The following is a 27,456-nucleotide window of genomic DNA, read 5'->3' as shown; positions in this document are numbered from 1 at the left end:
TCCGCTTGTGTCTGTTGTTTATGAGTATGAACACACAAACACATAAAAAGACGCGCAAAAATAAAGGCGGGGTGGGGGCGGGGCGGTGTTTGGTACTTTGATTTCAACTTCTCCCAAGGCTTGTTCTTAAGCTGTGACAGGGAAAGGAAAGGACGGATCCCTGCGGTGTCCGTTGAAATTGGATTCAGAAGTGCTATACATCAGAGCGTCTGCAGAGCCAGGGAGACATTAAAACCCTAGTGCTACAGAGCTCAGCACAACCTGCAAAATGTAAGCGTGTAGGTGATAAGGTCAGCACATGTCCTAGACCAGAGCACCAGGGACGCAGCTGCCGCCACCACTGCCCTTTGATCCTTTATGAAGCAGAAGTTTTATGAAGTGAAGTTTCTAACTACAACCCAACTTCAGGGACATTTGGGAATGTTGCATAAAGCTGGCCCAGGGCAAGTCACGAGGCTTCAGCTTCTAAAATTATCATTGAAATTCATAGATAAGAAGACTGCGTTTTCAGAAATGAAAAGGACCTACTGCATTGGAAATTTGTTTTCATTCAGTATCTGGGCAGATGTTAGTGCATGTGTCCTTGAATGAAATGGAGACAAGAAAGATTAATTATTCAAAAGAGTGGAAGGGAGTCTCTTCTCTCTTGGCTTTGTGCACTCCATTTTTAAACTCTGTCTTACCAAATCCTTCTGCCTGGCTTATACTTGTGAGATACACTGTTGTCTTCCCAGCCGCCCCCCACCTACCACCCAGTATTGGCTGAGTCTATAATTAAGAAGACAATTTGGAAAGGGTTCTGATGTTCCTCTGTCTCCAGCTTCTTTTTAGGAGAGTTGGAGAAGTGCCTTGAAGATCCAGAAAAACTAGGATCGCTTTTTGTAAAACACGTGAGTACAGAGGCAGCCCTTATAGTCTGTTGTCTTCTTGGCATCTTTAGTGACTTGAAGATGAGACCTCTCGACATTTACAGAAGGGTATACTGTCAGACACTGATGGTGTGTCTCCCTCTGAGTTACCTGCATTCCTAGTCCTGGGGATTGCAGCAACACAGGTCAGAAGGCTCCAGAGCCAGACAGGCTTGACACAGTAACCTTGCAAGTGTCTAAAGGCAAACAGACATTTAGTGAGTATGTACCTGCCCATACCTGCAGTGGGCTTGATGTACAAGCAAGATATATATGTAAATCTAAAATAAGTGACATGCAGTTAAGTTATTTTAAGGAAAAATCGCTATATTTTCAAAACTAATGAGGCTTTGGTGGTTTTGCCTACCTTTAATATTGGGATTAGTAGAAAGATTTTCATATCTGCTTTTTACAATCAGCACATTATGGGGTTTATTATTTATGGTAAATAAAGCACATGAAAGACTCCATCTTCACACAGACAAGACTTGAAGATGGAGATATATCTGAAATATACTTTTCAAGTAACTGTAGATAGTTATCAGCACAGGCTCTGAAGGCTATATAAGAGCTTCTCCCTCGCTGGTTATTTGTCTGTCCCGCTGGCTGGCCTTTGGGGCTGTTTGCTCCAGGCACAGTTTTGAGAATCTTGCTCCAGGCAGTTGGCAGCTGGCTCCTGGCCTGCCAGGTTCCTGCAGATGTGGGCAGCTCATCATGCGTGATCCCAGTCAGACTTAGAGTCACCACTGCTCCATCAGGAGAGTCTCCAGGCACTGTCGAGCTCCAGCACATATTTTCCAGAGTTCTTTTTTTTTTTTTCTCCTCTTAAACTTTGGGTTTTCACTGTTTGTCTGCACTGCCAGCCATGTGTCTAGTCTTGAGATGACAAGCTTACTTCATCTGTGCTCAAGAGAATTTCCACCAGATTCTGCAGTGAGAAGAATAACGGAGTGTGCCTGTCATTCAGTCAGGTTCTACGGGAGGGTCGCAGCAGACGCACTTGTAGAGCTTACTTGAGTCACAAGAGCTTTTCCTCCAGGCAGTTACTGAGGAAGCAGAAGGGTTGTGTACACTTCTGCCCTGACACGAGATGGCTGAAAGGCTCTGTGTGCCGTGTTGGGGTTTTAACAGGATGAGTGACTTGTATTACATCATCAGTGGCATGCAGAGGGGAAGCTGGTGTGTCCCGCAGCAGATCTGCAGTACTGACATGTCCTTACTGTGATGCCAGCAGTGTCTCCCAGTGCTGGCCCATGTGGCACACACGTCACCACTGCAGGAGGGCAATGGTATCCTAGTGCTGTTTGAAAGAGAACCACAAATAGGCCCCAGGGACCCTCGGGGTCTGCATACATAGCTTTGAGAGCCTAGTGTCCCCTGCCATGAGATCTGAGATTATAAAGACTTACTAAAAACAGACTGGTCACCAGGATGCTGGCAGCCTGGGCGCGATAGGCCTTCTTGAGCTGCCGTTGGTGTTACTGATACAGGCAAGGGAAGGATACAGTCTGTACCAGGATTGAGAGTAGAGGGCTGTTTCAGAGCCTCAGAGCTAGGGTAGTCAAAGGCCCCGAATCTGGAGTGAGCTCCCCAGGGGGGCAGCTTTGCCGTAAGATGACCCCTTTTCTGTGTGTGGTCTACCTGAGCTGTCAGCGGTTTAACCGTCTGTTTGCCTTTCCATCCCTAGGAGAGACGGTTGCACATGTACATAGTTTACTGTCAAAATAAGCCAAAGTCTGAGCACATTGTCTCCGAGTACATTGACACCTTTTTTGAGGTAAGACTGGACACGGGAGCGGGTGGTTTCTGACTCTCACTGCACTGGGATTGCTTGAATTTAGAGCACCACGATGTCTCAGGACACAAGGAGTCTCACCAGACTGGCCTCAGAGATGAGGTTCCTAAAGCTTGCTTTGCAGTCTGCAAATCAGAGAAATGGGTGTGGACTCAGTCTATAGTCACACCCCCTGACATTCAGAAGACCAGGTGCTTAACAATAAACGGTTTGAGCAGTTCCCACACCCGGGAACCCTGCTACAGGGTAGAAGATCACTGGGTCAAGGCTCCCTTGGGCTACATAGCATGATAAAGTTCACCCTGGATAACTTAACGAAACCCTATCTCAAGATAAAATCGGTGACTTAGAGAATGTCAAATGCCTGGGAGCAGAGTTCAGTGGTGAAGCGCTTTGCACTGTGCCTAAGGCCTTCAGTTCATCTTCCTGTAATGGGTGGGAAATGGCTCCAGATTTTTGTTTTGTTTTGGTGGTCGTGGTTGTTGTAGTTGTATGTCTGGTGCCGGCGGAAGCCAGAAGAGGTCATTGGATTACCTGGAACTAGGGTTATGGCAAAGGGCAGTGTCTTAGGGTTTTATTGCTGTGAAGAGACACCAAGACCACGACCAAGGCAACGCTTATGAAGGAAAACGTTTCGTTGTGGCTGGCTTACAGGTTCAGAGGTTCCATCCATTATCACCATGGAGAGAAGCATGGGGGCATGGAAGCAGACATGGTGCTGGGCTAAGATCTTGACCTGCAGGCAGCGAAAGAAGACAGCCACACTAGGCCCAGCTTGAGCATGTGAGGCTGCAAAGCCTGCCTCCACAGTGAGGTGACATGTCTCCTAATAGCGCCACTCCCTATAGGTCAGGCATTCAAAGTCACGAGTCAGTGAGAGCCACTCCCATTGAAGTGCCACAGGCGGGTATGGAGCTGGTTGGTGAGAACTGAACCTGAGTCCTCTGTAAGAGCAGCCAGCACTCTTAACTACTGAGCATCTCTCCAGCCCTGGGGTCAGTCAGGCAGACAGCAAGAAGCCTTCAAGTACATAGACTTCTCTGAAAATCCACTCAGGAAGATTCAACCCTAGTGTTTAAATCCTAAGAGATGGGAAGCCTCTGTTGCCTCCTTTTCACAGGACTGTTAAGGGTTATAATTATAAGGAACAAAGTGTTGCCGTTAAACGAACAACACTTGAGGTGGTTTGGTTTGTTTTCCTCTTAAAATCCCCAGGACTTGAAGCAGCGCCTGGGCCACAGACTGCAGCTCACTGATCTGTTGATCAAACCTGTGCAGAGAATCATGAAGTACCAGCTGCTCCTGAAGGTGAGGGCTGTGGGGGTTTGCAGTGTCACTCTGCTGAGTGGGCGGGACTTCCCTCACCAGCCACGCCTCCACCTTGTGGTAGAATGTTATGCTGCCTTCTTACAAAGCTGCTTGTTAGTTCCCGTCCTAAGTGTTTCAGAGTAACTCTTTACAGTGTTCTTCCACAGTTCCCTCCTCTCACGGTCTGAGTCGGGTTCTTCTTTGTCTGCCACATCCCTTGGAATGCTAGTAATTTTTCTTCAGCTCTGTCAATCTCATTTTTAAACATATGTGTGTTTTATGTGTATGGGTGTTCTGCCTATTTGTATGTCTGTGCACCCCATATGCCTGGTGCCGCTGGAGGCCAGAAGAGGGTGTTGTCTCCCCTGGGACTGGAACTACAGATGGTTGTGAGCTGCTGTGTCCTGCTGAGCATCAAACTTAGGTCCCTGGAAGAGCAGCCCACTCTTAGGTCCCTGGAAGAGCAGCCCACTCTTAGCTGCTGGGCCATCTCTACAAACTATTATCAGCCTTATTTTTTAATCTTCTAGGATTTATTAAAAGATTATTTTATGTTATGTGTTTTGCCCCCATGCATGCCTGTGTACCACATGTACGTCTGGCACCCATGGAGGCCAAAAGAGGGTGTGGGAACCTCTGAAATGAGAATTACTAACAGTTGTCAGCCACCGTATGGATATCCCCGGATCCTCTTCAAGAATAGCCCGTGCTCTTAACTGCTGAGCCATTTCTCCAGCCCCTCTTCTTCGAGTCTTAAGAAAACTAGACTTTGAGTTCCCGTATGGCCTAGCAATAGCTATGAATTACTTTTAAGTTAGAAAGCACCATCAGAGATGACATCACATGAAACTTAGGACCTGCACACGGAGAGAGGCCAGAGCTATCTCAGGATAAATGGGGAAGCTTTAAGCAAGGACAGCTTCACCATCAGGACGCCTTCGTGCACGGTTCTGAGAGGGGAGTGTGAATGTGCAACGAATGCCCCGAACCAAAAGTTCCCACTGCAGGAAGGGCAGTCGGGGCCAGCTGCCCTGCCCATCACTCTCACCACAATCTCTCTCTTCGTTTCCTCACAGGACTTCCTCAAGTACTCAAAAAAAGCTAGCCTGGACACATCCGAATTAGAGGTACTTAGGGGTTCTGCCGCTCTTGTACAGACCCCTCCTGGTGTGGCTTCTGGTCCTGGGAGGGGCCCCGTGGGTGGTTGGGATCTCTGACGTGTTGTGTGTATGCCGTCTCTGTATCCCGGAGGTGTGGAGGGAGAGAAACTAAAACTGGAGGTGCAGTGGAGAGTAGGCACCGACAGGTTCCTGGGAGGAGCATGAACGCTGACTCTGCTTTCTCCACGCCCACAGAAAGCTGTAGAAGTCATGTGCATCGTGCCGAAGCGTTGCAACGACATGATGAACGTGGGGCGGCTGCAAGGATTTGACGTAATGCCGTTGTTCTTTGAGGGGCCCTCCGCCTCCCATCCCGTTCCTCTGTCCTGGATTGTTTCTCTGCATGTGTAGAAAATATGCTAAGCCTACACTTCTGGCCTTTCTTTTTCTCTCTCTCTTTTTCTTTCTCTCTCTCTCTCTCTCTCTCTCTCTCTCTCTCTCTCTCTCTCTCTCTTTCTTTGACCTCTCTTCAGTGTGACTGATTTTCTTTCCATCTCTTTTCGAGTCCTTTTATTTGCTTTGGGGAACCTTCTGCTGCCTGAGGCCGTCAGAGGAAGGGCGAGCAGTGCTGTACTTTGTCTCTGACAGCCTCTGCATCCTCTCCAGGCATCCAAAGCCACACAAGCTAGGGATGAAGGCCCCTGCCTTCTCTCATCCCTGGGAGCCTGCCTTCAGGACCACTGGGTTCTTGAGTACCCAACCTGTACAGGTTGCACACTCTTTCTATGTGCAAATTCAGACCAGAAGCTGTTCTTCCAGTTGAGTAAGAAGGTGGGAGGTGCTTTAATGCTTCTTGCCACCTGCTCACTGGAGCATTGAGGCTTCATGTTCCAAGTCTGTGTTCCTCAGACTGAAACCCAAGTGTGTACCTGGGAGACTTCTGCTGACAAGTCAGGGAGAGGGATGGCTGCCTTTTGTCAGATCCATCCCTGAAGAAGCCTGCTCTCGCCCTCTGATTCTGAGGCTGTTGGTTACACAGGGTTGGCAAGACTTTTAAGTTAAAGAATTGTTCTGCCTGGAGCTTAGAATTCATCACAGTAATAGAATAAGCTCTGTAGCTCCTAGGAGGATGCGTCATTCTGAGGGAGGAAGCCAAAGAAAAGTGATGGTCACTGAGAATGCAATGTGTTCTTCTCCCTCCCTCCCCTCTTCTTGTTTTAGGGTAAAATTGTTGCCCAGGGTAAGCTGCTCCTACAGGACACATTCCTGGTCACAGACCAAGACGCAGGACTTCTGCCTCGCTGCAAAGAGAGGCGGGTTTTCCTCTTTGAACAGATCGTCATATTCAGTGAACCACTTGATAAAAAAAAGGGCTTTTCCATGCCAGGATTTCTGTTCAAGAACAGTATCAAGGTAAATGCGTGCCTGAGAGCTTCATGTGCCAGCACATGTACCAGTCATGCTAAGAACTTTCCTGGTTATGGTGACATTTCCAATGCTTATTTTATTAAGGATTTATAATGCCTTCTAGTACACTGATGAATCTTAAAATTGCATCCCACCTCTTTCTGCTTTCTGTACTCTGGAGCTGTTGTCTGCAATACTGTATGACTATATTTAATACCTATGTGACTATAGCCTTTGGGCAGTGTACACCACTGCCCTCTGGGAGACCATGTAAAACTTAGCTTACAATTCCAAGCCTCACCTTCAGAGTCTTGGCCTAGAGCCACAGAAATGAGCCAGCTAAGTGTCTCATTCTCCGTTCCACAGAGGGATCCTGAGGGTTCTTCCAATCACTAGGCTCCAGAGATGAGGCAGATAGCCCCTCTGCCCTAGAGTAGCTTGCCCTCTGGTGGCAGAGAAAGGTGAACAGACAGAAAATAATTATATGATTATGATCCTAAGTCTGTAAGGGGAGACAAATCAAGGATGACAGAAAGGAACTCCAAAGCCAGCAGGTAGTCCCTAGGAGATGCATGCTTGTACCTCCCCTAAGCTCTTGCCACGTCTGCAGCTGTGCAGGAGAGTTCAGGAGGAAGACGTGTTCCCCTCTATGAGGGCCTCCTGTACTAACACTAGGGTCGTCATCAGGAGACAAGGAACTGTATATGCCCTTTGAGTCTATTGGCTTTGAGATGTACTGGTGAGGCGTGGCATTCTCTCCTATGAAGCTCGCTGCTTGGGCAGTCAGACAGTCCAGTGGATTCTAGTGCCTGCAGCAGGGAAGGTTGGTCTGTGGGCACAGCCTTTGAGGCAGATGATCTTTTGCTCATAAGGGCCTATAAAGGCTTCAGACCCAGGCATAAAAGAGCTGCCGTGGCCTGAAGCAAACACTTTGCGTCTCATGCCACCCCCGTGCTGGCCACTGCGGGACCTCCCAGAGGCTTGTCTATACACTGACCCACCTGCCCCTTAACATTTCTGTTCACAAGTCTATGGACAGAAAGTCACCCCAGCACCTTTGAAGTTCTGTTGATGCATTATAGTATGTGTCTGCTGCTTCCGTGAGGTGATTTTCTATATTTTCATCATAATGTCAAATACACTTGGATATCCTTTCTGATATTTGAGATTTTAATCTCTTTTTTAAGTACATTTGCTTATTTTTTATGTGTTGTGTCTGCGCTTGTATGCCACAGCGTTAATGAAGTGAGGAAGTGGATGGGACTCAGTTGTCTTCCATCACGGGACCCCTGGGATCAAATTCAGATCCCTGAGCTTCCTGACGAGGACCTTTACACGATGGGCCATCTTAATATGCATTTTTCAGTTTTATTTTGGGACAGGGTTTTCTGTATCTTTAGCTGTCCTGGAACTCAATCTGTAGACCATGCTAGCCTCAGACTCAGAAATCTGCCTGCTTCTGCCTCCCAAGTATGGGGATTAAAGGTGTGCGCCACCACTGCCTGGTGAGTTTTTATTTTTGGAGAAGTAAAGAATGAGTCCTAGCTAACTAGCCAGGAGAAGAGGTTTTGAAATAACTAGTCCTGGCTAGGTAATCGTTTCAACTGTCAAGCCATTAAACTCCTGATAGTAGCCTTTGCACCTGAGATTTTAAATGGTATTAACACTTCCTGATAATGACTTAAGACTCTTTTATCTGAAGTGCTACAGACAAAAAGTCCTTCTGGTTTCAGGCCTTTTTGGTTTTTAATTTAAAAATTATTTATTATATACATATACATCCTGGCAACTTAGCAGTGGTACCCAGGTCTATGTATGGATACACACAGTATGTGCGTGTGGGCAGACATGCCACATGTGGGCAGACATGCCACATCGCACATGTGGAGTTGGTTCTCTCCTTTTACATTTACGTGGACTCCAGGGATGAAGTCAGGATGTGCAGCAAGCCCTTTTACCATGGAAGCCATCTCGGCAGCCCCCAGGACGCAGTTCTAAACACAAAGTTCAAGTGCTAGGCTCACTTTATACACGTAGCCTAAAAGCACTTTATACAGTAGTTCGTGAGCTCCTGTCTTCACAGCAGGCCATCACTCAGACCATACAGGGTTTTAGGAATGCTTGACCTGTGATGGTATCTGAAGCTCTTCAGCTAACAGAATTCAGCTTAAAAAGTAGTTGTTACCATGTCAACCCAGGATGAGATACTGTGGTAAAATGTATGTATTTGCCATTTCAGCTGTTTTTTAGGAACAGCTCATTGGAATAACGTACATTTGTGCTGTGCCGCTACCCTCAGACCTGCGAGTCCTTTCATCTTGGAAGAGTTAAACTCTCCACCTATTAAACTTATTAAACACGGCTTCCCCATTGTCCCCTCCCAGTAGCCCTTGACAATCCCATGCCTCTTTGTGCTTCCAGGACACTTTGTATGTGGAGCCTCACAGATCTATCCTTGGCAGGGGGGTTACTAAAGCTGGCATAGTTTTTCAGAAGTCTGACCGCGTTGTTGCGGTGCGTGTCAGAGCATCCTCTCACATCAACACTGGGTACCAAACGCTCTGCTGCAGGTGTATTCTGTCGGCCACCCTTCGGTTAGTTAGTGAATACTCAGGATGCCCCGTGTCGTAGCTGTTGTAGACCGTAACTTGCTGTTTTAAAGGTGAGTTGCCTCTGCCTGGAGGAGAATGTGGAGAGCGATCCCTGTAAGTTTGCGCTGACGTCCAGGACGGGCGATGCAGTGGAGACCTTCATTTTGCATTCATCCAGTCCAAGCGTCCGGCAAACGTGGATCCATGAAATCAACCAAATCTTAGAAAACCAGCGCAACTTTTTAAATGGTAATGTACCCTCTTACCGGCTGTGTCTTCTCCCTCTAACTCACACACGTTTCTGTCTCGGCACTCTCCTTATGTATGGATAGCGACAGAGGTTACTGACCACTGTGTCTCTTGCAGACAGGAAGCTGAGGCACAGTGGGCTGATCATTTGTCTAGAATGTCACAGGTTTTTGGTGGCAGTGAGGATTTGGGGCAGCCACTCTACCTTCAGTGCGCATTCCTCAGAATGCATTGTTCCGTTCTGCCATGCGTAGATGATACAGTAGGACCCCATCCTATGAAAAGGAAGTTTGAGGTGATTCTGGTGGATATGACACTGATTGAAAATGCTAGAATCACTGGCAAGTGCATTACATACCCAATTAAAAAGCAAGTCGTGCAGGAGGACCGGAGCCATTACAAGGTCCCCTTCAATTACTGGAGGTCAGGCCTCTATCCCTGCCTCTTCACAAAATTAGAATCGCCACAGCACTTCTATACTTAGAGAAGGGAGGAGATGTCAGGGGCAGCCCTGCTTACACACTGAAGGCCTAAAATCAGCCATAGGCCTGACATACATGCATGCTAACACAAAGTCTTGGGTCTCTGTGGAAAAACAGATGAAACAGATGGCTATAAGCTATTGTATACAGGCAGCTTTTGTGGAAATTTACCAGCCTGAGTAGTCATACACCTTGTAAATATGTAGCCTTGGCAGACAATACCAACTTAGTTAGATAAGAACAAGTGAATCATAGGCAGAGTCATAGTGACCTGTCCCCTGAACCTTCACCCAGCCGATATCCTGTTCTGAAAGATATCTATACTCCCCCTGAACACCTATGCTCCCTTCCCCACGTCCTGCCTTTTTGTGTTTATAGCCCCTGTGTGAATAAGTAAAAATTACACTTTCATTTAAAAAAAAAAAAAGCAAGTCATGGGTGCATGTGATCACACACACCTGTAATCTCAGCACTCAAGAAGCCAAAGCAAGGGCATTACAAACTCAAAGCCAACCTGGGCTATATAGCAAGACTCAGCCTATAGACAGAGACTTATCACTCCAGTGGTTCTAGAGAAACCGATAAGCCAACAGCAGTTAGTGGCCCTCTTCTGGCCCTCCTATCTGCAGGGCCTGTGACTTTCAGCCCGCACTCTCATTCTGACTGGTGGATAACGAAGAGAATACAGTTGAGAGTTAAATGCTTGTTGAGTCAGCCCCCCCACACCCAACCACCACGGCATTTTCTACATACACTCGTTCTGTGCCTAAGTCCAGACCACGGAAATGTTGTCATGTTCCTGTCTCAGTAAAACCCTCTCCAGGACATTTCAAAGTCAGGAGCAAAGAGACATTAAGTAGGTGGCACCATTGGCCGATAGCAGTCTGCCTGGCATTTGCCCCAGGCTGCTGTCTAGCCCACTGACCAACAAATTATGTTGACCCTGGGGTAGGAGTAGGCTCCTAGGACCATAAGCATTTGTCTGAATTAGCTCACTGACTCTCACGTCCTTCTAGTGTGTGTGGCCTTGTTTTAAAAAAAACAAAAACACTCTGGAATGTTCTTGGTACCCTAACTGACTTTCTTCTGTTGAATCGCTTGCTTGCAGCCTTGACATCACCCATCGAGTACCAGAGGAACCATAGCGGGGGCGGCGGCAGTGGCAGCGGGGGCAGCAGCAGCGGGGGCGGGGGCAGCGGTGGCAGCGGGGCCTCCAGTGGAGGCAGCAGCAGCCATGGCACTGGCCCCAGCAGCTGTAGCGGTGGCCCCGGCTCGAGCAGGAGCAGGCCCTCCAGGATCCCACAGCCTGTCAGACACCACCCCCCCATGCTGGTCTCCTCTGCAGCCTCAAGCCAGGCAGAGGCAGACAAGATGTCAGGTATGTCTGCTCCCAGCCCCTCACTGCCTACCCCCAGCAGCAGCCTGGCCCTTGAGGCCAGCCTTGGCCAGCCCAGCAGGCTCCCCCTGAGTGGAGACTCCGAAGGTCATGAGCGAGAAACAGAACCCATTCCCAAGATGAAGGTGATGGAGAGCCCCCGGAAGGCCCCAGGAAGTACTTCTGGTACAAGCCAAGACGGAAATACCAAGGATGCCCGGGGGAACCTGGGCCCACTGCCTCTGGGCAAGACTAGGCCTGGGGCCGTCTCGCCGCTGAACTCTCCTGTCTCCACTACGTTCCCTTCTCCTTTTGGCAAGGAGGCCTTTCCTCCCAGCAGCCCCCTGCAGAAGGGGGGCTCCTTCTGGAGCTCCATTCCTGCTTCCCCTGCCAGCCGGCCAAGCTCCTTCACCTTCCCGGGGGACAGTGACTCCCTCCAGCGACAGACGCACCGCCATGCAGCCCCCAGCAAGGACACAGACCGCATGAGCACGTGCTCCTCGGCCAGCGAGCAGTCCGTGCAGTCCACTCAGAGCAACGGGGTAAGAGTGCCAGGGAGCCTGCGCCCATCCACCCCACCGCCTCTGTCCCGCCAGCTCTTCTAAACCTCCGTACTAACTCCAGCTCTCCAGCACTGTGCAGCAGTAATGGCCTTCTCCAGCTCTCCTGTGCATTGTCTGAGTAGACACGTCCGTGGCCTCTGTGTGTACACTCGCATCCGTGCCCTGTGGGGCTGCGCTGGCACCCAGCCACCAAGCGAATGCAGCCACCTCTAACCCCTGTCGGGACCACGGACAGCACCTGCTCTCCTCTCTACTAACCTGCTTCTCGCTTTATTCCTGTCTCCCTGTTAAGAGAGAGCGCACCATTAATCTCCTCAGTGCAGCATCTTTAAGTCTCCAGTTTCTGACCAGCAAAGCATCTTGGGACTTGCTCTTTGGGCCCTGCCTCCTCGCTCACACTTTTTTTTTTCCCGCTTTTTGGAAGGGTCTTTTTCTCTGTTCTCTACTACTCATGATGAAGTGTATAACCTCTAAGCTTCTCGCTCATTGCTTAGTTTCACTCTTTCACGCCGTTAAGTTGTCTTCGCTGCTTTTTTTTTTTGAGTCATCTGATGAAAAAAAAAATTTTTTTTTTCCTCAAGAAAACTTCCAACAGCAACTCAAAGCAAAATAAGATGGCATTAGGGAACAGGAATCTATCCAGTGGGAAAGTTTCCTCTACCCCAAGTCTCCTGGAGAGACACTGGCCCAGGCGCCTGGCACCCGACTTCTCCAGAGAGGGCTGGGCCTCAGGCCTCCAGAGAGGATGCAAGGGTCAGGCCGAGTGCTTCTGCACTGGGGTTCTGGCTCATTTTGTGGTCACGTGCATTGTGTTCTCAGGCTCAAGGGTGTCTCTGCTGGGCTCCCTCCACTCTGTGACCCCCCCTCACTGTCCTCCAGCTGTCTCCTCCAGGGCAGGTGACCTGGCCCATAACACTCCTGAAGGCATGCGTGAGTGCGCAGAACTGTTCTAACGAGTGTATGTTTGATCGCTTTATAAATTTTTAAATACATTTCCCTAAAAGGGTCTGTGTCTCTCATTGTATATATATTTATACATAAAATCTAGCTTTTGCATGTCTCTTTCCTCTGGACTGCCATTAATCCCTCATTCGGACTCTTGATCCGATCCTCTTTCTTGTTAGGTATTTTGATTCACTCAGCCTTCCCCTTTATTTGTGGAAGAAATTAAGAAGCGGGTCTTGATGCGTTTATCTGCACCTGAGTTGAGCATTCAGTGGTTAAGCAGGTGTCCGATGGCGGGCGTTCCCCACGTCCTTGCTATGGACTCTCCATTCCGTCTATAGAGCAAAGGGAGCTTCCAGCTAGATTGGAAACTCTAGGTGGGCAGACAACCCACTGTCACGTCACACCCCCAGACCCAGTGATCTGCTCAGTTGCCAGGCCTGGTTTCAGCACTGTGACCCATACAGAATAGGCCTGGTGATATCTCCTACACCCCTAACCTGTACACATTTCTAGTAAGCAGGGAGAAGCTTTCAGGCCTCTGTCTCCAAGTGAGTAACTGCTCTAGCACAGGGGCTGGGCCCTCCTCTCTGGGCCTGGGCATAGCTCCACCCCAAGGGAGGCACAGTGCATCACACGGGGCCAGAGTCTATCTGTTACGTTGGGGAATGGCCTTTCACCCCCTTACTGCTGCTTTTGTGGAAGGTAGCTTGGAGACGGAAATTGACAGGCTGAGGTTTAGTCAGCATGCCTCACATCAGGGAGCGATATGAAGTGTCCTCTGGCCCTCCTCATGGCTCTGGCTGAAAGGGGCCATTGGAACACTGAGTTGCTTGCAGGTCAGCAGGGCCTCCTTTCCTGTGGCCACCTCTGAGGAACTTTTCTGGATTATAGACAGGCTGCTCTGTGTGACCTCTGGAGACGCCCTTCCTCATGCTCCAAATGGTACCTTCTGCTGAATTCTGCTGAGGGCAGGGTGGGGTGCAAATAGATGGCCCCATACTGACTGGGTGAGCCTGTCTGCTGTGCCATTGATGGACTTTCCCTCCCACCACCATGAGCACGCACTAGAGTCAGCCCCAGCCCTGCCTCTCTGTCACTGGCTCAGTGGCCTGTGCATACTTATCACCCTACTCTGAGGACAGATAGCCACGCTCTGGGTATAGTGAGGAGGTTGTGGGAACTGAGGAAGACCCATTTGAAATGCCTGGTGTCTGTCCAGGCCAGAAGTGACAAGAGCTGTGATTGTTGCAAATCACTCCAGTTCTAGATGCGGCCCACAGGGATGCCCTAACCATGGTAGCTCTGGCACAGACCAGTTTAGGTTACCTTTTTCACACATTTGCCTCGGCCATCCCCAGAGTGCTAGGTCCCTCCATCTAAATCACACTGAAAGTACAAAGGGAACAGGCATGGCACCTTTGAACTGAAGGGTCCCAGGCAGGAAGTGGGCACCATGGGGACAGGAACGAACCGTCTCACGAACACAAGCAGCAGGCAGCTCTTCCGTGTCCTCAGCAGCTCTCATGCACAGCCCATCCATGCAACTCCCAGTAACTGGCTTGTTGGCTTCCCACCTGTGGCCTCGCAGGGAAGAGCAGGTGGGTCTCATGTCCCCTCAGCGGTCTCAGAACAGTGGTCAGCTGTCTGCTCCAGCAGGTTCTGACATGTTCAATAGACCAGGACTGGAAAGGGTGGCTGGGCCAGGTGATCTCTCCCACGCAGAATGTCCCAGAGTACATGGCAGGCCTTTGAAATCCTGACCTCCATAAATAGCCTGCAGCAACAGTGTAAAAAACATTGGAGAGCAAGCTCACAGAAACCAGGGCCTGGAAGCCATTTCCCAAAAGGGACTCTGGTAAGATAGCCCTCTCTCCTTTCCTCTTTCCTGGCACAGTAAGTCACCGGTCAGGTGAGATCACGGGACAGGTGACTGTCACTTGTGTTCCGTTCATTCGGTTCATGTGCCCAGCTGGAGACCTTAAGAAACCAACTCGCTTTTACTTTTGCGATCTTGTTGCGTTGACTGAGTCACTGGACAGGTGTTGCAGGCCGACTACACATCAGTTACTGACCAAAGATGGATGCTCTTGAGGCCTCAGGATAAGGGCAGTAGAAGATAGCCCCACAGCCACTTAAAGGTCTCTTCCACAAAGCTTGAAGGCAGCTGCGTGATGCCCTGCTGTATGTTCCCATAGCAAGAGCCACAGGAGGACCCTTGAGGCAAGCTCAGACAAAGGAGCATCTGCTGAGGGACTTAAAGGCATGATGGAGACGGAGCGGCCGTCCATAAGAGTAGAGTGTTAGAGAATTGACCTTTCAGATGTCCCGTGTTCTCCAGGTTTGGGTGGCAGGGGTACCAAAGGTTAGGAAAACAACAACCTGTGACCTGGAGTGCACATCCCAATGATGGCCTTCCTAGGAAGATTTGGGGGCCAAATGGCTAGTCGACAGCCTTCAAAGTTAACACTTGTTTGAATTGGAAACACTCAACATGGCATCGATCAGAGGACTGAGCTGCTCACTCGTAGGGGGACCACAGTGAAGATCCAACCGCATCAGGTCCCCGGGGCATCAGTGCTGAGGTGGATCTTGGGGAGTTGTTTCTCAATGGCTGAGCAAGTTGTTGCCCAGGGGACACTAAGCTGAAGAGAGTGTGGAGGAAGAGTGTCCCATCTTCCTGTCTGACTGCCGAGCCCTCCTGGGGGCTGGTGCCGTGGCTCGAGGTGAGCGGTGGCTACGGCCGTCACGCCTCCTCTCAGTCTCTGTCCACCTTGTTTTCTCTTCATCTCTTCCCTCCAGAGTGAAGGTAGCAGCAGTAGCAGCATCTCCACCATGCTGGTGACACACGAGTACACGGCAGTGAAGGAGGATGAGATAAACGTCTACCAAGGAGAGGTCGTTCAAATTCTGGCCAGCAACCAGCAGAACATGTTTCTGGTGTTCCGAGCCGCCACTGACCAGTGCCCCGCAGCCGAGGGCTGGATTCCGGGCTTCGTCTTGGGCCATACGAGTGCAGTCATCATGGAGAACCCCGACGGGACTCTCAAGTGAGTGGCAGCACTGAGCGGCCTGAGCGTGGACAACTCGGGATAGGAGCCATTCCAGGGAGTGCTGGATAGCCCTGGAGGGAAGCGGCCAAGAGAGGGAAAGCCATGTCTGTTCATGCACATTTGCCTCTAAGCAAATTGTGTGACCCACCAAGTAAAGGGCTAGCCTCATCCCAACAGATCCTCTAAAACCTCTTATGTTCAGGTCACTAAATAGTACCTAAAGGTCTTAGGTAGGGAGCAGGACCTCTTGAGAGACACGGGATCATCACTCACAGGATACAGGGAAGGTTTATATCAGCAGTTCTCAACCCCGAGGGTCAAATGACCCTTTCACAGGGGTCACCCAAGATCACCGGAAAACAGATATTTACATTATGATACATAACTGCAAAATTAGTTAGGAAGTAGTAACAAAATTAATTTTATAGTTGAGGGTTACAATGTATTAGAGGGCCGCAGCATTAGGAAGGTTGAGAACCACTGGTCTGTGTGGTAGCTTTGCTCTGAGGTCTTTGTCACTCGAGGGCTCATTGACTTAAGCCTGAAGTCAGCTTTGCTGCATTGAGCATTAGCTTAAAGAAAACTGAGTCCACACTGCTTTTTGAAACTGCAGGAGCCTGGCACTGGAGGTAAATCCATCCGTCCGTCTCTCCTTCCCCTGTCTCTGGGATAGGCCAGCTGGGGAGTGTACTGTTCAGGACCCCTGCTCGAAAGCTTTCAGTGTTAGCCTTGCCTTTAAAAGAAATATAAGAGATTGAAGCTTCATGCTCTGTTTGTTTCCTCAGAATACATCTGTGAGCCTTGACAGTGACAGGAGAGCTCTTCAGGGAGACAGGCCCACTGGGTAGGCTGTGGATAGGCAAATCAGGTAGACTTGCAAGGGACTGGCTCACACAGTTGTGGAGACAGGCAAATCCAAACTGCTGCCACCCATCAAGTCTGAGGTGGGTTCCCTTTAATATCCCTTCACTTGACTGGTCAAGGAAGGGCAAGCAGCTTCACCTGTACACATAGATGTTCCTGTCGATTGAAAGTACCCTCGAAGAGACACTGGGAGTGTTTGACTTCTCAGCGCAGTGTGGCCCAGTCAAGTCGATACAGAGTTAGCTATTGTAGGCCCCTTTGTATCTTAATCGTTAAAATTTGCCTAAGGAATGGCTGGCTTTGTCACCTCCTCGTGAGTATCTCTGTGAAGTTAGTTTTCATGGGATCTCAGTTCTTAGAGATCTTCAGTTCGTTCCTCTGAAGCACAAGATTACCATCAGCCTTTCTCTGACACTTTCCCGGTGACAACTGCTGACCATGGTGAAGGAGGGATTTGAGCAGTGTGGTCTTGTCCTCTCTAGGAAGTCAACATCTTGGCACACAGCACTCCGTTTAAGGAAGAAATCTGAGAAGAAAGATAAAGACGGCAAAAGGGACGGCAAGTTGGAGAACGGGTACAGGAAGCCACGAGAAGGGCTCAGTAACAAGGTATCTGTGAAGGTGCGTGTGAGGGGCCCAGAGGAGGGCCAGGAGGATCAGCCACCGCAGACCCTAAGCTGGGCCTTGCTTAAGGACACCCTCCCTGCTCACAGGGTCAGTGACACTGGCTCTCTCTGCACTAGTTGAGAGCTGTGCTGGCACGTAACTTACTAAGACCTGGGTTTTCACCTGCACGCTGCACCAGGTCCGTGTGTGCTTTCAGATAATGTTAGGTCAGTTGGCCTTTGCCTGAAACCTGGGACAGCTTAAGTAGCCTGTTGGTGAAGAGGAAGCTAACCCTCAGCTAGTTGGTAGGGATCGGCATGGTCAAGGGCATGCAACAGCAGCAGAAGGGGATTGGGTCTATAGTTCCAGATGAGCCAAGCTCTTCCCACAGTAACTGTAGCCCTGGAAACAGTATCCTGAAAATAGCTCCTGGTTTTATTAATTTCAATTTATTAATTTATTCATCTTTGTCTTTTCCATTGCAGCTTCTCAACCCCAACTATATTTATGACGGTGAGTTCTGTTGTCTTTCTTCCAGTCTGAAGGGTCACGGAACTACGGGCTCTGTATCAGAGTATCGTGCCTGTGCCCTGGGATACCCTGTGGTGTTCCGGGTTCCCACTGCTTTGTAAGAGCCCATGAGAGGGATGGATGACTAGCATTAACCAAACTCTCTTTCCTTGCAGTTCCACCAGAATTCGTTATCCCATTGAGTGAGGTCACATGCGAGACAGGGGAGACCGTTGTTTTTAGATGTCGTGTCTGTGGCCGCCCCAAGGCCTCAATCACCTGGAAGGGCCCAGAACACAACACTTTGAACAACGATGACCATTACAGCATCTCCTACAGGTGAGCAGCTGGCCCAGAGCGGTTTACTGGTAGGGGCGGGGCTAATCCGGTTACTCAGTAGCTAGAAACGCACTTGTCTCTGTGACTGGAGTCATCTCTTTCCTCCGATGCCTTGGGCACTTAGTCTGTGGGAGATTTCATACCTGGGGGTGGGGAGGAGGTAGAACTGGTGCCTAAAGGTGCCGAGCGCTCCTGACCCCAGCGTGTCCTCACATGTGCCGCAGTGACGTTGGGGAGGCCACTCTGAAAATCATCGGTGTGAGCACAGAAGACGATGGCATCTACACGTGCATCGCTGTGAACGACATGGGTTCAGCCTCGTCGTCTGCCAGTCTGAGGGTTCTAGGTAAGCCACCTGGGGCAGGGCACCTCTGCCAACAGTCCCCTAAGCCAGTGCATCTGTCACACTTGGAGAGCTGAGAAGTTTAGAACGCGAAAGGGGTGCTTATATGCATGTCCAAAAGAGGCTCACATAGCAGGCAGTGTCACAACAAAAGAGACGCCTTGAAGGAGCTCAGAGGGCACTCCTTTGTGAGAGTATGTATAAAGGCCTATGACTGTGCCATTGGGTACTTGGGACCCTAGTGACCGGCCTGAGCTGGAATATGCACTCATGTCCGCAGTAGTTAAAAACATGTCCTCTTACCCAGTCTTCTAGCTGAGGCTAAGTTGCCTCAGGAAGCACGTGAGTGAAAACGAAATGGTATTGTAGGCCTAGACTTGTCTCGGATCTCAACACAACCCTTCAGTGAGGCATGGGCTGCCGAGCCCACTGACTTCCCCAAGTATCCAGCTAGGAGACCGTTCCCAGGGACCTGCTTGTCAGTGGCCCTGACACACCACAGCCCAGCAGGATGCTGTATTCTCTGCAGCTAGTCCTCCAGCTCTGTAGACAGAATCCTGCCCAGCCCTGTTCAGTTCCTGTAACTGCATTTGGTTTGGGTAGGTGCTCAGAGCAGGACATGTATGATCTGGGTTCCAGCAATGTCTACTGAGGCCAACTGCCTACAGCAGGCAGCTCCAAGTGCCCGCCTGTCCTCAACCGCTTCCAATAGGACAGATCAAAATCAAACTAAATGGTGAATAGAGTTCTAAAGTATAGATGGTAAGCAAAGTTTGTCTAAAACTTTTATTAAATCATGTTATAGTTACGGGATTGTGACCTAAAGAAAAGCAAGATCTTCAAGTTAAAAGTAAAGAATCACTGACTCTTCATTTAAAAAAGAATCACACGAACTATAGAGGCGGTTCTTAATAAGCTACTGCCAGCCACTCAGAGAGTCACAGTCCTGTTTGTCCCATGTGGATCTGAGCAGGAAAAACGACAGAAAGGGAAATATATAGATTCCTGTCACAGAATCTACAAGGTCTTTAGAAAACTGCCACCTTGTCAGACAGACCGTTCACAGTTTTCCATGATTTCCAAACTGCATCCTGAGAAGCCACTCGATTTGCAGGCATTGGTGGTATGTGGTTTTAATGGTTTACAGTCAGTCCCCACCAGTGAGCTGTCCTGTGTAGATTGTTCTTTTGCCTTGGGCTCTCCAGAGTGTTGCTCCCTTCCTGCTGACTGAGCCCCAGACCTTTAGGACAGGTTGGCACCATGGCCATGCACCGGCTGGCTCAGAGAAGGAGAGTTGCAACTCGTGAGGCTAGGGTAGTCAGTCCTGACACCTCAAGGATGCATGCATCCTCCCACCAATGGAGCAGGATGGAGCAGGTCGGGCAAGGGTCCCCTGCAGTAAGGGCTGTGACTAGGAGGAGCCCTGGGCTTCCAGTCCTTGTGAGGCAACTTGAACTGTTTGGGGATCAGAGACTCGACTTGTTTCACTCTTCTGTGTATGTGCAATATCCGGAAGACATTTTTAAGGAAGCTCTTAGGAGCTTTTTCATTGGAAAGTAATGGGAAAATGTTTGATTTTATGTGAGAGAAATTCAGTATTTCTTCTTTTAATTAAAAGCTTTTTAATATTCCATGCACAAGTTCTCAGCTTACATCATTTCACTCTCCTTCTCACGCATCAGATTCTTCCACACCCCTACTCCCTCACAAACTCTGTATCTCTTTATTATTGTTATTCATGTGTACGTGTGTGTGTGTGTGTGTGTGTGTGTGTGTGTGTGTACTCGAGCACACATAGCTCTGTTGTTGCAGAAATTATTTTAAATTATTTATCCTGTCCTGAGGGTTCTACTCCACCTTTAACCAATTAGTTCCTGAATGAAAGACACTCAGCCTTTATATTTACAACAAGCCTTAAGCAACAACTCAAGTGCTAAGCAGCTGTGTACCCTCCATGCTGTTAGAATCTACTTCCCTGTCGATAACCCTGAGTTATTACATACTATGTTTCATCAGAACTGCTCTAACTCCGATCAGCCAGCTTTCAGGGCCATGTTTTTAACAGCTCAGCTGACCCATGGTGGCTTCTCCCTCCTCTTCCACTTTCTTCTCCCCTCGTGGTTTTCCTCTGATCCCAAGCCAAGGGAAGCCTAAACCCACCCATATCTCTAATGCCCGTCTATTGGCTCTCCGAATCTTTTTCCACCAATCAAAATGAGTTTGGGGACAAGGTCTCAGGGGGGCACACACACGCACACACACACCGCAGTTAGCAGTACAATAGACAGTAAAAGACAAAGCCTCAACACTCTGCTCATTACTGTTATTTCAGTGTTTATGTGTTTAGAAATGATCACTTGGGATAGGATAACTTATCAGGAACTCATCCCTAGAGAAAACTGATTCATTCGTTCTCTCTCTCTCTCCCTCTCTCCCTCTCTCTCTCTCTCTCTCTTGCCCATTAATTGCCCATAGCTCTTCATCTAGGGGTGATCCCTTGTGAAATTCCCTTCATATGCATTGGCATGTCAACTCATGGTGTTGTTATTGTGGGGGTCTTCATGATTCCTCTTACATAAGTGTTTAGGAAAAGCATCTGTGTTTCCTTGGGGTTTATATAATGCCACATTTACTACTAACAAGTAACTTCCAGCTGGCACATGTGTGACAAAACTGTCCATGTTTGCAACATATTTATGATTTACTTACTCTAAAATACTGTGGACATTAAGAAAGCATAGTGGAACCCTCAATTTCTGAAGGGTAGGTGAGCAGCCATAGTTTGTAGTCTGAGTCTGGGTGGACAGGACAGGACAGGACTCACTATACATCATCAGGCTAGGGAGATGGCTCAGGGTAAAAGCAGCTTTCTATGCAAGCATAATGGCCTGAGTCTAAATCCCCAGAACCTATATAAACCTCCAGGCATAGGGAGGGGCGGAGACAAGAGGGAGGCCGGGATTTACCAGACTCCTCCAGGCTCAGAGAGAAAATATATAGGAACTGGGCAGAGAGTGATGGAGTGGGGTTCCCTGTGTCTTCCACACGAGCACGTGCACACATGCACACTCACACACACGCATGCACACACATGCACACACACATACACACTCGCACACACGAACTCTCCAGTGCTGGCAAGACACAAGACTCAGGGACAGTTTTACATTTTTAAATAAAAGTAAGTTGATTTAACTAGTAGATTTAATATAGCCACAATATTCAATTCTATCATAAAATCAATGCCTATAAATTGTTCACAAGATATTTCACATCTTCTGTCCATGTTGAGGGACCCATGCATCTGTCTTACTGTGGCACAAGAGTGTTTACCTATCAGAGATGCCCGGTCGCCACTTGTGGCAGCTGTGCTGGATAGTGCAGGTTTGTGACTTCTTACCAAGAAGCTCAGCTTTAGGGACACTCAGGAGCCAAGGTGGAGAGTCACACCTGTAATGCCAGCACTTGGGGAGCAGAGGGAAGAGGACCACCATCTTAAGGCTGTTGACAGAGACATAACTTTAGAAAGGAAAACCTAATGCGCTCAGGCGAAGTGGTGCTCTTCTTGCAGGTCCAGGGAGTGATGGGATCGTGGTGACTTGGAAGGACAACTTCGACGCCTTCTACAGTGAAGTAGCTGAGCTCGGCAGGTATGACATGAATACCAGAGCCCCTTCTACAAAAGTAAGATCACTGCTCACTGTCCTGAGGCCGAAAACAGAATGTTGCCACCAATAGAAGTGACTGTCTTGTGCTTGGTGTTAGTGGCTTTATGTTCCTGTGATAGTACCTAACAGAAACAGCTTAAGAGAGAACAGGTTTCTTCTAGCTCACAGTTTTAGAGGGTTTCAATCTATCCTGACGGGAAAGATGGCATGACAGAAACCAGCAACTATGCTCTCTCCGTATTCCACAGTTAATAGTTACTGGGCAGCCACCCACTGACCCTCCACCTTCCCAAGGAAGAAGTGGGAAGGAGATTAACTGACCCCAAAGCCTGCCCTGCCTGTGCCACTTTCATTCAGTATCCCTGGGTGTGTAGAATTTGCTTACCTTGAGAGCAAGGTCATCCTATCCATAGGAAGTCAGGTGTAGCCCAGGGTGTGCCCTGGGTGTGCAGGCACATGAGATGCAGCACCAGAGACCTGACCCCAGGAGAAGAGACAACTTGCCAACCCTGCAAGCAAGCTTAAACCCACAAACCATGCTCCTTTCCTCAGGAGTGGGGAGGATGCTGACAACTGGGGGTGTTTTCTGTAGCCTCAGAATGGTGAGGTTCTCCAGGAGATAGAGATAGAAACTGTGTGGTGAGGGCAAGACTCCCTCCAGCCATCCCTTTCACCTCATTCAGGGGTCAGGAAGCCTAAGGCCTACCCAGTCCCAGCATGAGAAACGGAGCTGCTGTTAGGAAGGGGATGCAGAGCAGTGTCTGGTTTGGCATCACATCCTTTCCACACGGCCCAGCGAAGACGGGTCTGTGCGTAGGTGTCTGGTCACCATCCCGCAGGCGCGGCCCCGGGTAATTTCTCCATGATGGGTTTTACAGGGGCAGATTTGCTGTGGTTAAGAAGTGTGACCAGAAGGGAACCAAGCGAGCAGTGGCCACAAAGTTTGTGAACAAGAAGCTGATGAAGCGCGACCAGGTCACGCATGAGCTTGGCATCCTGCAGAACCTCCAGCACCCCCTCCTCGTGAGCCTTCTTGACACCTTCGAGACCCCCACCAGTTACGTCCTGGTTTTGGAAATGTGAGTACCCAACCTCCCTCCTCCTGTCCTTCCCTCAGCTCCCAGCACTTCTGCTAATCCTGTTAGTTCTTTGAGAAAAATGGGCTCTGTGAATGCTAAAACTTCTACAGAGATAAGTTTATTTTTAGAGACTACCATTTTGGAACCTCTCGTCATGGAAAACCATTTGAGTGTCAGGAATCAAACCTGGATCCTGCAAGAATAACTAGTACTCTTAACTAATGAGCCATCTCTCCAGGCCGCCTCAACCTTAGTGTCTTTAATTGCACAGCTATTGGTGACCTATCAGGAGCTAAAATGATTCAGTATGTATGGAAAACCAGTGTCTGAGCCCCCATGCCCTGGAAGCTGTCTGGCTAAGCAGCTACTGCCCATCTTCCACAGGGATTCTGAACAAGAAAACTCACCCAAGTCCTTGTCAGAAGTCACCACAGCCTTTGTCTGAAGTTGCATCTCTTTCAACTGTAGATTCGCAGTGGCTAGGGCAGGGATATTGAAGGGGATGTACTTATTTTGCAGTGCAGAGATGGACCCAGCGCCTTACGTGTCCTGGCAAGGACCAATCACTGGGCACACCCCCAGCTCCCAGCTCCTACTTCTTTTTACTAGGAAGTTGCATGATGTATCTCTGGGCAACTTTTACATTGCCATGGCAAAACATTGTGACCAAGACATCATTGAAATTAAGGATTCACCATTCCATGGTGTTCAAGTCCATGACCACCATAGCTGCATGATGGCAGGCAGGCAGGCCGGCATGGTGCTGAAACAGTAACTGAGAGCGTCCATGTGTCCAATCCATAAACACAAGGAAGTGGGGGGTGGGGGGAGGAAGAGGAAAAGAGAGGGAGGGAGAAAGACAGCTCTAAAGGTAATGGAGTGTGCTTTTGAAACCTCAGTGCCCACCCTCAGTGACACACCTCCTAATCCTTCCCAAACAGTTCTGCCTACTGGAGAGCAAGCATTCAAACATATGAGCATATGGAGGCCAGCCTCATCTACTCACCACGGTGCTGCCTCACCAGACGAGTAACACAATTAATTTTCACTAGAGCGTGTCACAGTTTCCCACTAATGACCGTTCCTTGCTGGACAGGTGGTCCATCTTCCTAAAAACTTCTCTTTTGAGAACAGCGGGTGTGCAGAGCAGTCTCCACCCAATAGCCGTTGTTCGTGGGCTGTGAAACCTTAGAAAATCTGCATGCTCTCTCTGTCTCCTCATCTCCGAAACAGGACAGTGGCGCACCCTTCTCAGGGTGCTGAAGGCTAGATGGATAGACACTGCTAAAGTTTAGGTTTAGAACCTTGTATTTTTTTTTTAATATTAAAAGTTAGTTCGGATTAGGGTAGCTTTTGACTAAGCATGAATCTGATGCCCTAGCATGTGACGCATGTGGCGTCATCTCATCCGTCTTCATGTGGCATGGTTTGTATGTCAGGAAGGAAGCGTAGGCTAAGTGAGGTGGGCGACGCCTTCCTTCTTACAACAGTTACCCATGCATAGAGACTTCCCAGCAGCTTGCCATAGCAACACACAACAGGGTTGCAGTCCCTGGCTGCAGCTCTCTCCAGCCATCACCCACTTGGATTGTGTCACTGAGGGGGCCAGAACCACCCCCCCCATACCGTGCCATCCAGTGGAGGTACAGTCCCAAGACCATGGGGTGGATTTCTCCCTAAAATGGTCTGTGAATTGAAAGGTGTCATGAGAAATGTCCTTCTTACCTTGTAGGGCTGACCAAGGCCGCCTCCTAGACTGCGTGGTACGATGGGGGAGCCTCACCGAAGGGAAAGTCAGAGCACACCTAGGGGAAGTTCTGGAAGCCGTCCGATACCTTCATAACTGCAGGATAGCACACCTGGACCTAAAGGTTGGCAGGCCCAGGGCTAAGTAAGGGTGGGTCTAGACAGGTCACATGAGATGCCAGAGCCTTGCTCCCTGCCTGAGCCAGGAGGCAACCGAGGAGAGGGGACCGCCAGAGCAGATTCCCGAGCTCTTTCCTTGAGTTGCCTTAAGTAAACTCAACTGGGAAGTACTAGTGGTTAAATCTGTTGGGTCAGGAGATATTTAGGAAAGTTCTGTCCAGTTGGCATGGAGTCTGCCCACTTGAGGGTGCCTTGGGAAGAGGAGGCATGTGGAGTTAGGCTATTTGGACCCTAAAGCTGAGAACCACTCCTAGGGGCTAGTTCCTCTCCAGCCTGTTTACTCACTGGCCTGGAGAACTTCCTTTGGGTAGCAATTGTGCGGCTGACTTCCGCCTCCCTGTGGGATCCCAACAGTGGTCAGACTGAGCATGGGTTAGGGCTGTTTGCAAATGACTTTTGGTGTCTCCTCCTACATCCTAGCCTGAGAATATCTTGGTGGATCAGAGTTTGGCCAAGCCAACCATTAAACTGACTGACTTTGGAGATGCCGTCCAGCTCAACACCACCTACCACATCCACCAGTTGCTGGGGAACCCCGAGTTTGCAGCCCCGGAAATCATCCTTGGGAACCCTGTCTCCCTGACCGCGGACACATGGAGTGTTGGGGTGCTCACCTATGTGCTGCTCAGCGGCGTGTCCCCCTTCCTGGATGACAGCGTGGAAGAGACCTGCCTGAATATTTGCCGGCTGGACTTTAGCTTCCCAGAGGACTACTTTCAAGGAGTTAGCCAGAAGGCCAAGGAATTCGTGTGCTTCCTCCTGCAGGAGGACCCCGCCAAGCGTCCCTCGGCTGCACTGGCCCTGCAGGAGCAGTGGTTGCAGGCAGGAAACAGCGGCAGCGGCAAAGGCACGGGCGTCCTCGACACGTCCAGACTGACCTCCTTCATTGAGCGGCGCAAACACCAGAATGATGTTCGACCTATCCGTAGCGTTAAAAACTTCTTACAGAGCAGGCTTCTGCCTAGAGTTTGACCTATCCTGAAGTTCTTTCTCATTCTCTTTCACCTGCCAATCAGCTGTTAATTTGAATTTTGAAAAGGAAACCAAACCAAACCAAGCGGCCGGCCGCCGGCCATTCATCGTGTGAAATGGCATTCCAAGTGGGCTGTGCTCTGCAGCGCCTGGGCTCAGAGCTGCAGGCTACGCTGGGGTGGAGGACCTTCAGTTACACTCTGCATGGGCAGAGATCGCATTGCTGTATCACAGTATTTTATTCAGGTTCCTGCAAAAAATAATAATAATAAAGAGATACTTTTTTAAATGAACATGGATAGAATTTTGCAAATTTAACATTTTCAAGATTTATTCAAGGAGACACACGCCTATGTTCAAACCACTGGTGTTACACAAAACTGAGATACTGTGCATTTCTGGAAAAGACTCGCCAGGTGGCAGCCACCCCCGCGGCCTCCGCCAGTGCTTGGTGTCCGGCCACCTGGCACCGAGCTTTTCCAGCTGCCTCGTCTGGGTACATCTTGCCGGGCACCAGACTTGGCTTCTGAAACGTGCATTCAACCTCAATCTTTTGCATAAAATATAATGAATGGTTTCGCTCTGATGAAATATAGGCCTTACCTGTACATAAGACCCTTCCTGCCTTTTGTGCGGCATCCCCCACCCCTCCCCCTCCTACCCACCGCCTGGGCCTTCCTCTCGGGGGTCTGATGGGGTCTGCCCATCCAATGGAGACTTGAGGCTGGGTCCAGCCCCACTGCCCCCTCCCCAGCCCCACCCCAAACCGTCAATCAGATTGTTGAACGGTATACAGATGAAAATAACTGTAAATGCACTCATTGGGGGGTTTTTTGGGTTTTTTTTTTTTTTTTGGTTTTGTTGTTGTTTTGTTTTGTTTTTTTTAATTTCATACCATGTGCAATGTTGTGGCTTTAACATTTTCTGCAACTATTTATGAAGACCTCTGGTGTACCTGTAATAAATATATAGAAAAAGCACATACTTTGCAAGTGAGCTTTATGGTTCTGTGTGTGTTGGGGGTGGGTCGTAGCCCTGTGCCATCAGTCAAGGACACTTAACTCTTCGTGAAACTTGTCAGTTTTGAGGACTGTAAAAAAAAAAGTGATTTCATACTCTGAATAAAAAAACTGGATAATAGGGTAACGTTTTAAATTTTATTATGCTATTATTCAGAATGCCAAAGTATTATTTTTTTTCCCCAGAATCAGTCTGAACATTTACTACTTTTTAGACTTTTTGACATTCAATTTTCTGTACAAACATTGGCTGGATTTTAAGCTTTCAGTGAGAAAGCCAATTAAGTACTAGCCGCCCTGAGGCTGGTACGCAGTGCCCGAGTCACTGTGGTAGAGCTGGGCTGGCGTGGGAAG

General features: G+C 49.2%; 1 protein-coding gene across 1 annotated transcript in view; it reads left to right on the top strand.

Moving 5' to 3' along the window:
• The window catches only part of Trio (trio Rho guanine nucleotide exchange factor), a gene marked incomplete at its 5' end in the record, with an annotated part of 293,865 nt that extends 266,970 nt beyond the window's left edge, over window positions 1-26,895 (top strand). The window contains 17 exons of the mRNA XM_028767531.1: window positions 821-890; window positions 2,596-2,685; window positions 3,919-4,011; window positions 5,088-5,138; window positions 5,367-5,444; window positions 6,333-6,524; window positions 9,181-9,358; window positions 10,949-11,757; window positions 15,526-15,773; window positions 17,123-17,261; window positions 17,732-17,759; window positions 17,933-18,095; window positions 18,320-18,441; window positions 22,010-22,088; window positions 22,985-23,185; window positions 24,918-25,056; window positions 25,532-26,895. Coding sequence (XP_028623364.1) covers window positions 821-890; window positions 2,596-2,685; window positions 3,919-4,011; window positions 5,088-5,138; window positions 5,367-5,444; window positions 6,333-6,524; window positions 9,181-9,358; window positions 10,949-11,757; window positions 15,526-15,773; window positions 17,123-17,261; window positions 17,732-17,759; window positions 17,933-18,095; window positions 18,320-18,441; window positions 22,010-22,088; window positions 22,985-23,185; window positions 24,918-25,056; window positions 25,532-26,083 — 3,232 coding nt within the window. The remainder of the gene's footprint in view (window positions 1-820; window positions 891-2,595; window positions 2,686-3,918; window positions 4,012-5,087; window positions 5,139-5,366; window positions 5,445-6,332; window positions 6,525-9,180; window positions 9,359-10,948; window positions 11,758-15,525; window positions 15,774-17,122; window positions 17,262-17,731; window positions 17,760-17,932; window positions 18,096-18,319; window positions 18,442-22,009; window positions 22,089-22,984; window positions 23,186-24,917; window positions 25,057-25,531) is intronic.
• Between the last annotated feature and the right edge of the window lie 561 nt (window positions 26,896-27,456).

Source organism: Grammomys surdaster, unplaced genomic scaffold, assembly GCF_004785775.1.
Source record: "Grammomys surdaster isolate TR1022 unplaced genomic scaffold, NIH_TR_1.0 174, whole genome shotgun sequence".
In the NCBI taxonomy this organism is placed as follows: Eukaryota; Metazoa; Chordata; class Mammalia; order Rodentia; family Muridae; genus Grammomys; species Grammomys surdaster.
The sequence above is the reverse complement of the archived record's forward strand: the minus strand, read 5'-3'. Positions and strand labels throughout refer to the sequence as shown.